The sequence below is a fragment of the Channa argus genome, chromosome 20, assembly GCF_033026475.1.
Source record: "Channa argus isolate prfri chromosome 20, Channa argus male v1.0, whole genome shotgun sequence".
Taxonomy (NCBI): Eukaryota; Metazoa; Chordata; class Actinopteri; order Anabantiformes; family Channidae; genus Channa; species Channa argus.
Window position 1 is genome coordinate 494042 of NC_090216.1, and position 10081 is coordinate 504122.

The window sequence follows — 10081 nt, forward strand, 5'->3', positions numbered from 1 at the left end:
CCCTGACAAGTGTGTCTGGACAGGAAGTAGAGGATGAGAGGCTGAAGGGTTAAACAATGACTGCTTCAGAAGGACCTGAGAGGCAGCTGCTGCCCATCCTTTTTAACTGCCATGTCTGCATGTGGTGCCTGAACCCACTGCAATACAAACATTGGTTGATGCATGGAATCCCACTTGAATAACCAGTAACGCCCTTCAGATCAAAATCTAACCAATGATGTGCTTGGAAATGTGTCTAATCACTTCTCCTTTGTCTATCTAGACAAAATCTTTATATCCCATGCCGGTCCCTAGATTATCACGGTCAGCTATTTTGTTTGATTTCATAACTGGCTTTACTGTCCTATCTCCAGCAAAACAGTGACCCTTAGTAGTCGACCATTTCCTCCAAATTGTGGGACCCATCTCACTGGCAAGTTGTGTTTTTAGTTCAGTCAGCCTGTCCTCTGGATGATAATAATATGAATAATAATAGTAATAATATTAAAAACAATAATCCTCTTGTTTTCAATGGCGGCTATTCCCTTTCAGGAGTCACAACAGCAAATCCTCTGCATCCTCTTCTCTCACACCAACTAACCTCATGTCCTCTCTTAGTAGTTAAAAGGTGTCCCTATGTGTCTGCAGATTACAACAATGTACTACACCGCCTGACCTGAATAAACTGGAAATTTTTTTGTGTAGCAGCTGTTGAACTGAAGAAGGAGTAAGACATGAGCAAAAAAGATCCATAAAACATGAAAGTAATGCGTTGTATAAAGACATGTTTGCTGTTTGCCTGGTTCGGTTTTATGAGTTTCCACCATTGACATCAGTCTGCATTCTGATACTCGTGCCTGCTCGACTGCTCTGAATTCGCCTCATGCTCTTATCACGGTTTCATCACATATAATGTTTGTAAGTCTTTTCTTTAGTGATGACACAGCACACAGGGTTCAACTCACGTTTTAGCTTTATTGATTATGTCGAATAGGAGTTAGAACTAATACAAAGACAAAGCTGATGATAGAAACATAACAACCAGAGTGTAATTTCCAGATTTGCTTGCTTTTCTAGCTTCTTGGTTGCCTCCTTAGTTTGTCCAAGATAACATTTTTAACATCCAAATTCAAAAGTAATGCACATAAAGGCCATAACTGCAAGGCGACCTCCTCCTCCAACAAATTGTCATTTAAAGAGTAATAACTGTTTACAGTATACACAGCAAATGTAGTACAGTAGAATTTTATAATGACCTTTGGTTCTTACACAGAAGACAGCACAAAGATGTGGGTCAGTGTCTGAGTTGTCTAAAAACACAACGGGACCAGCGGAAGTTTCCTGAGTGGTACATTGACTTAAAGGACAAATATCACATAGAATGGGCTCCAGTTATTTCCATGGGTAAGGTAAGTTAAAAAAAATTTTCAATTCAACTTTATTTATATAGTAAAGTCAAGACTATAAAGATGTATAGAGAGAACCCAACAATTCCCCCTGGAGCAAGTCATAGGCAACAGTGGAGAGGAAAAACTCCCTTTAACGGAAGAAACCTCCAGCAGAACCAGGCTCAGGGTGGGGTGAGTGGAAAGTGAAGAGAGAAAAGAAAAAGAGCAACAAAAAGCAACAACAAAACATCAGCAGGTTGGTAGGACCAGTAGCTGTACGCTGGAAGCCGCACAGCTTCAAAGCCGGGGACACCTGCAGAAAGGGACTTAGAGAGGGGGACAGAGAAGGACAAAGACAACTACGGGAGAAAACTCAAAGAGTTAATGTCATACAGTGGTGACAATTGCGGGGTGAGAGGAGAGACAGTTAAGAGGAGAAAAGGAGCTCAGTTTATCGGGGGGGACCCACCCCCCCAGTAGTCTAAGCCTATAGCAGCATAATTATAACTAACTATATGCTTTATTAAAGAGGAAGCCTAGACTTAAAAGTAGAGAGGGTGTCTGCTTCCCGAATCTGAACTGGGAGCTGGTTCCACAGAAGAGGAGCTTGATAGCTAAAGGCTCTACCTTTTTTAAAACATTGAAACATCACGAGCTAGTGTAGTGCGCAGGGAGTCCTAGTGCAAGTGCAAAGAGTAAGTGTAAGACAAGTGATATGCAAAACCTAATCAGAATCAGTCTATTCTTTAAAACCTGATAATGATGACACAATGTTCTATCGTGCAGCTATTACAAAGACATAAACTTGCAAACAAGAATTAACCATATTCACAGCCAACTATCGTTTGAGGGACATTTACTGTAATATTAACACAGCACAGCTGTTTTATTCTGTTCAGCAGCAAAATCATGTTTTTACTGAAGCTGACACAGAGCAGCGTAGTTGTTTGTGTTGTAAATGTAGAACCCTGGGTAAAGGGGCTCAGTGAACTGGGTATTGAAGGTGTAGAGGTGGCTCAGCGTGTTAGAAGACACCCTGTAGAAGGACAGGGAGCCAGCAGTCCAATCTAGGAACACAGCAACTCGTTTGGATCCAGCAGAGGGAAGTGGGCTATTCCACACCTCACCGTCATGCCATGCAGAGAACCCATGCTTCACACCAAAATACCAGGATATGGTGTTGGTTCCAAGCCCAGTCTCTGGACCTTGTCCACTCCTAACAATTCCACTGTATGTAACAGCTACACCGACATCATTACCAGCACCCTCACTCCATTCTACCTCCCAGTAATGACGCCCAGTAAGCCCCTCTAAACACAGAACCTGAGGACGTTGGTCAAACCTCTCATGGTGATCAGGGTAGGACTGCCATGAACCACATAGTGCCTTCTTGTTTTCATCAGACAGAGTCAGGTAATAGTTTGCTGTATTTGGGTCCAGGGTGAGATCAGTGGCATCTGATGGATACAACAACACAAAGTTACCAATCTTTTCAGTGACTCCATTGATTAACTAGCGGCAGATAATTTTGTACAAATCTGTCCTCAACACATCTCTGTACAAACTGACTGGATTTGACTGGAAACTGTGGAGGCAAACTGACTTACACCAGATCAGGACTCTCCTGTCTTTGATACTCTCCACAGGAGGAAGACGGGGCCTTGAAAAGTCCTCAGTGACCAGGCTGCCATCCATATAGTGGTAGATCGTCGCTCCTTTGTAGTTCTTGTTTGGCATTGCTGCTATGAGAAACCGGAATCTCCTGCTGTTCATCAGGCCTTTGGCAAGCTGATTGAACTCTTTGGCCTTCTGTCTCATTTTAGAGACCACTTCTGCTGAAATGTACCACTGTTCTTTTGTAGGTGGAGTGACACTTGCATCCTTTTGCTCATGTGAATGCAGGTAACTTGCCATCTGGTCCAGGTAGGCGTCAGTAGTTTCCATGGAGGTGAAGACGAAGCAGAGAACATCCTCCACCCCTGGAGCAAGAACCTCTCTGTCCACGTTTGCCTGTTTCTGGACGATCTTTGTTCCCTCCATCAAATCCACACAGGATCTGATGATGTTTATCTCTCTCTCTTCATTATCTAACCACTTCTTTAAGTTGTCATGGCTGAATGGTGAACTTTCTTTCTGATCAAACAGCTTTTCTACTGAACTCACATCTTTTTCTCCAGCACGAATGGCTGGAAACTTCTCCTCCATGCTGTGTTTCAGTGTGGTTGTGTAATCACGACAGTGTTTTTGGAAATGGCTCAGCTTTTTGAAAATGGGCTGAAGACCTTTTACCATTTTTTCTTCCAGAGAATCATTGCATCTCATTTCTACTTCCTTCATCATTTCAAGAACATTCTCAGCTTTTCTAACTAGACCCACACAGATCTCCCTCTTCAGCTCAGCAGCTGTAGGATCCAGATTCTTCAGTGGTGTCAGCCAGACCTTGACAGGAACACTCCTTTCTCCATGTTCTCCCAGCTGCTTTGGAAGTTGTGTGTAGGTCTTCACCGCGTCTTCGAATGTTGCAGGGTTGCTTTCAAGGATAAAGTCACCGTAATATTTGCAGGAGAATTTCTGAGTCAGGGCTTTTTCTTCATTACTCAGTTTAATACCCATTTTTCCCTCAATTTCCAGAGATGGGATCTTCTTGATCACCGATTCCATGCTGCCCTGGATGTTCTGAACACAGCTGGAATCCAGCTTCTCACTGTCAAACACAAAGAAGGCATTTGCCCCATAAAGGATGCCGGTGACCACATGTGTGGCAGAGGACTTCTCAATAGCTTCTCTTATTTTCATGTTCTTAGCTTCAAGATGAGTCATTGCCAGCTGTTCATAAATGGTGGTTGCTTTGTATGAAAACGTCACTCTGCTCTGGTTCTTGAATTTCTTGTTATCATTCAGATAACTAGCGGATCCTCCAACTTCAACCAGACCACTCAGGAAACTGGCTTTCAGAGAGGCATTAATATCCAGCAGAGTGGACTTTGAGTCGATGGAGTCTGATACAGTGGAATGATGGAAGCTGCTATAATGAGAGCGCTTTTCACTGCTTTCTTGAAGAGTTTTTTTATCCCACAGTATGAAAGCTGAAGGAAATAAAAGCAAAATATAAATCTATTAGTTATCATAGTATTCATCATTTGATTTAACATTTCATATTTTTAGGGTCAAAGGACGTCCACGACGAGCTAGAAACACAATGTCTGACACATGACCACCTTTACACAATGAGCTTTGGCACCATCTTGGTTGCTGCAATCTTACTGTGCTACTTTGTACTCTCTCCTTCCTGTTTCCTGGGCTTAGTGCTGCTGAACGTCTCATGCTGGTCTGAAGGTTGAAGTAGCAGAGCACATTCCCACTCCCTGTTTCAACCCTCCAGCCCCCTGTCCAACACCAACACCTCAATCAACCACAAATTTAATTCATCACTTCTCACCAATGGCTCTCGTGTTCTTGATCATGAGGTGTAGGTAATTTGTGCCTTCGTAATTACATTAGTGATTTTCAAATAGCATCTGGTGCACATCACAGTTCAGCCACTTATAGCACTTTTACCACACAATGACAAAGGCATAAAAATAAGGAAATTAGAGGCACGCAATGCAACGATTAGAGGCAGCAATCGCTTGATAAACTCAGAATAGTATGCAACAAATTAACAATCCATGTAGATGCTAATATAAACTATATCATTCTCTGTGTGCCTAAGCCAGGGCAGATTTAAGAATGTGTTATTGGGGTGGCCCAACTGGTGCAAATGCTTAAAATAGGGTGACATGTTTGAAAAATTATTTAACCAGTTTCAAGCTCAAAAACCTTTTGGGATATAATAAACTATGTATTAATATTGTTTATATCATGTCAGAAATGCCAGGTGCCTTATGTATTTTATGTCATGTTCATATAGTCATAAAAATAACAATAATCAGTAAGAAAAAGGTAAAAACCTATCCCTCAAAGGGATAATCTGCATGACTGAAACTGCTACAAAATTCTAATTTAATAAAATATTTGAAAACACCTTAAAAGTGCATAATGATGAAATCATCTATTTTTAGTTCGGTATAATTATAGTGTTTTTATTCAACTTCAGATTTGGTCAGTTGTCCTTGTGTTTAAAATACAGGTACACTATATTGGCAAAAGTATTCGCTCACCCATCCAAATAAATGAATTCAGGTGCACAAAGCAAGGTCCATAAAGACATGGATGAGTGAGTTTGGTGTGGAAGAACTTGACTGGCCTGCACAGAGTCCTGACCTCAACCCATGGGATGAATTAGAGTGAAGACTGCGAGCACTGTGTATTATGTATTTCATAAACACACTTCCCAGAAGAGTTGAAGCTGTTATAGCTGCAAAGGGTGGGCCGACGTCCTATTACACCCTATGGATTAAGAATGGGATGTCACTAAAGTTCATATGGGTCTAAAGGCAGGTGAACGAATACTTTTGGCAATATAGTGTACCTACATTACCACCATTTCCCTCTGGCAGGGGTAGCACCACCGGTGGCCAAACAGATTTTGTAAGTGCTCAGTGCCACCTCTGGCCACCCATCTGGCCCTGCCCCTCTGCCTGACCAACAACTGTACTTTGATGGATCTGTTGACAACAGATGCCAAAGATTTTTAATCAATATGCAAATTCTTGAGAATCAGTTAATTTAAGGGAAACATGCAGAGATGGTTTTACATTTGCATGTCTGTGCTGGCAGTATTAACTGTGTAATGTTTTTTATAATTTGCCAAGTACACAAAATTATTACAAAGTGCAAGGCAGAGAATCCGTGTACACTCAGTGTGAGGACAGAGGAGACAATTTTAGGTAATGTGAGGGAAAAATTCTATGCACATGAGTTTTTATCTTCCAATTCAAATAACCAGAGGAACAGGCACCAATATTAAGAGTAAAACTTCTGTTAGTAAGAAATTACATGAACCAAAAAAGAACAGCACCTATAAGTCCCACACACTGCTCCAAACAGGACAAGTGGACTTCATGATCCAGTGTAACGAAGGCAGCAATAAGATCTAAAAGCACCGACATATCTGGCAATTGGTCTTTATATACCCATTTATATACAGTCCTGAAATTAGAAAACAATGAGGCGTCTAGATTTGGCTGCACCACAGCATGTTTAAAAGCTGACCCTGCACTTAGGCAGGAAATTATAAGAGCCAGAAAACTCTGCCCAAACGTATCAAAAACATCTTTAAACATATTAAGTTTATGTTGGCGTAAAATACTGGGAACAATGAGACGTTTGCATGTGGTAAAGCCACCTCTGATAATATAGATGAATACAGGCTCAGTCTGATCAAAGACAGCTGAGCACAAAGCAATAACAGTTGGATCAGAGGTAAAAGCAGCAGAACACCCGGATGCTGGTGATGTCATCAGAGAAACAGTAAAAAAGTCCTCATCTTTCTACAGACGCCTCAGTGCACGTGTTGACAACACAGCTTATTAAAATGAACAGCACCTGAGGCTTATGTTGGATTTGTCAGTTTTTACTGCTCTCTCTTATGAAGAGAAACATGAACTTTGTCTGAGTGCCTGAGTTGAGTCGTTTAGCCAGGACGACATGATGCAACAGCCGAATTTACTATAAAAATAAAAAGGTACGATTATTTAACGTTCAGCTAGCTCTGAGCTACTTTGGCATTTTATTGCGCTCATTCATGGTGATTACACAGAAAGTACTTGGTGTATTTACAGGTAGTTACTGAAGTTCTTGGTGTTTAGTTTATTACCATGTGGTTATGTACTTCTATTACCTACATACATCCATTGATGTATCCAGGATGTATTACCTGGTCATCATTTAGTAATACTACAATGGTGCTTTATCTTTTTAATTATTGGCATAATAACCCTGTAACATTGTTACAGAAATATTATCCCCTCTCACCTTGTAATTACTAAATGACATTTAATCAGTTCTGATAAATCTGCTTCACTTCATGGGCCCATAATGTGCACTGTCATGTTAATAACTGCTGTAACTCAAATGAGGATAATAATGATATTAACAACATCATGTTTCGGATAAAAGACAAAACATACATTGTTACATCTCAGTTTCTTGTTTCCAGAATTATTTTTATAACATTTGTGTTTTCTTTGTATCCTCAGTGTGAATCATATTTTACCTGTGTCCAATTTGTCTCTGTGAGCATCATACAGCATCCCTAAGGCAAAGGGCCGACCCAGAGCAGCCACCTCGATTTGGTCTGAGGCCATGTTTCCAACCTGAGGGAAAACGTCCAACAGCATGTGTCACATCTGTCCTCTCCCACAGACAAAGGGAACAGAGACAGGGGGACAGATAGAAAGGCAAATTGTTTCTTACCTTTGAAGTAGTGTAGATGAGCAAAGATGTGAGTCTGACTGATGCTCCCCAATGCTGCACAGGTTTATCTATACGCTGGTAAATGACTCCTCCCCAACTCACATCAGTTTGTTTTATATTCATTTATCGTTTTATTCTGTTCCTGTTCTTGTATATGTCCTTATCCTTATGTGTGGGAGGAGTGAGATAGACTATCATCGCCTGTCATAATCCGCTCCTTATCCAAATCATCTGAGGGGGTGTGACAGCTACATGTTAAAAGGGATGTATGTGCAACCAGACATTATATCAGCCTGTTGTAAACACAGTAGACATTTATCAGCCAGATACAGCCTGTAACATGCAAAGGAAAAGCTAATATTCAGTTTTTTCTACCTCACTTTCTAAATTTTCCCTTTAAAATGAGCACATTTTTATTTCCGTAAGTTGTTTATTCCAAAGTATTAATTACTAAAACTGTTGCATTGAATGTTGATGTGAGGGTATTTACAGCTTCAGATATTCTTCTCTGTTCAACAGCACAGTTGTTTGTGGTGGCACATGAACACTGCCATCTCATAGTGAATAGAAAAACATATACATTTGATTTAAATTGTAATATCTGTGGTTTCCTGCTTAATAACTCTGTTACAAAAAGTATGATCGAACTGCAATGTAGCTGTTAAAATGTAATTTAGCTGTTTGCCTTGTGTACGAGGGCCAAGGTTTTCTGCCTCCTGATGTGTGTCCTGATTCTTGCTGTTTTTAACCTAATTACATATGAAAGTTTACCAGATCTTTAACTTTATGTTTAAGTCTTCATCAAACCAAGATTTCTGACCTGGATTTCGGTTTCGGTGAGATGAGGCCTTACACTGACCCCCTTTAAATGATCAACATTTAAGTTTTGTCTGTTTTTAGCTAGAGAATGTTCAGGTACATTAAACCATTTCTGTTCCCGTGCAGAGAGAATCTATAGGACTGTGGTCATGGCTGCATAATTTTCATATGTATTATTAATGTTTATATTATTGTTTTAATTAGGTCTGATGGAAGCATGTACATGTTAAGACAACCAGGAAGTTGGCCTTGGGGGAGCCCCACACAGCATGTGGATCCATTCAGATGGACTGTAACTGCTTGTCCTGTGCTGTAGTCTGTTACCATGTGGTTATGTACAAGTCCAAGCTGTCATTGAGTGACCCTGGTCAGGTCTCCAGTATGTTACAGAGAGACACACACATTCAAACTCACATCTACAGGCAATTTAGAGTCACCAATTAGTCACGTATGTCTTTGGACTGTGGGAGGAAACTAACCAGAGGCCTTTTAGCTGTGAGCCAGCAGGACTAGTTTTAAAATATGTCTTGCAAACACCTGAGACCCCCACCCAGTTTCACAGTCTGTCCAGTAGGTCTATATGGAAGCACCAGTAGACTAGAACTGAGATCTTACTGGATCAGTTTCCAACCAGCTGGTACTACAGTACTGTTTTAAGAGACAAAATACAGGTCAGTTACTGGGAAACTCCCCTCACAAGGCACCTGTTGGACCACCAGGACATGGACTGTTTAGGCCAGTTACCAGTGCTCAAAGAGCAGACATGGGGACATGGGCCTGTTGATCTCTGAGCAGACTCTGTGTCCTGGTGGTCATCATTTTCTCTACCAGAAGTGTTTAGTGTCAGAAAAACATTGTGGGAGGAAAGTAAAATCAGCTGAAACACTGACACACTGTTGGCCACTTTGCATATCTATGCAGAACAGACATCCCTGTCTGAGTCTTTATGCTCCACAGCACTTCATAAAGTTACTCATTAACTGTATCAGGACACAGTTAGAACTTTACATACACTTGTTATGGACACATCTGTCATGTCACAGTGCTGTCAGTGCTTCAAATGATCTCTTTCAACATTTCAAATAGGGCTGCCAAAACATTACAATGACCTGTTAATTTAATTCACTCCACTACAACTCCACCACCACTTGTGAGCTCAATAATAAAAGAACAGAATTATCACCTTTCTGACACTTTCAACCTCAAAACTGGGAAATTAGAACCTTGCAAAAGATTGGATTGCACTGAAGTGGCTGATCAGTGTGTGTAGATGCAGTTCACTCCAAAAATATTAGAAAAAATGAGATGTGTTTATTTTTGTTAAGACATTTGGGCCTGTGATTAAAAACCCTTTAAAATTTCAGTTTTACTTTAATTGATGCATTAAACAGTTCATATAATGTCATCTGGAGAAGCAGGTTGACCATGATTACAAACTCCATAGTGTGAACAGTGAATTAACATAATCTGAACTGAAGATTCCTCCAAGTGATGTCACCTGGAGGCATTTTTCAGCTAGAGGTATAGAGATACTTTTA

At 40.7% G+C, this 10081-nt stretch overlaps 1 protein-coding gene across 1 annotated transcript; it reads right to left on the reverse strand.

The window, feature by feature from the left end:
* Positions 1-942: 942 nt before the first annotated feature.
* Positions 943-7898, reverse strand: LOC137105447 (stonustoxin subunit beta-like). The gene is made up of 4 exons (XM_067487653.1): positions 7725-7898; positions 7525-7624; positions 2975-4453; positions 943-2824 (listed from the first exon to the last, which is right to left on the reverse strand). Exons 1-4 carry the CDS (start codon positions 7845-7847, stop codon positions 2283-2285), a joined length of 2244 nt encoding a protein of 747 aa, XP_067343754.1. The 5' UTR covers positions 7848-7898; the 3' UTR covers positions 943-2282.
* Between the last annotated feature and the right edge of the window lie 2183 nt (positions 7899-10081).

Bases quoted from the DNA above. Each gene is read 5' to 3' on its own strand.
- LOC137105447 (XM_067487653.1), bottom strand. From the start codon at position 7,847: ATGAATATAAAACAAACTGATGTGAGTTGGGGAGGAGTCATTTACCAG. The intron at 7,625-7,724 runs GTAAGAAACAAT...GTTTTCCCTCAG, and splicing joins TCATCTACACTACTTCAAAG to GTTGGAAACATGGCCTCAGA. The intron at 4,454-7,524 runs GTAAAATATGAT...TATTTCCTTCAG, and splicing joins CAGAGACAAATTGGACACAG to CTTTCATACTGTGGGATAAA.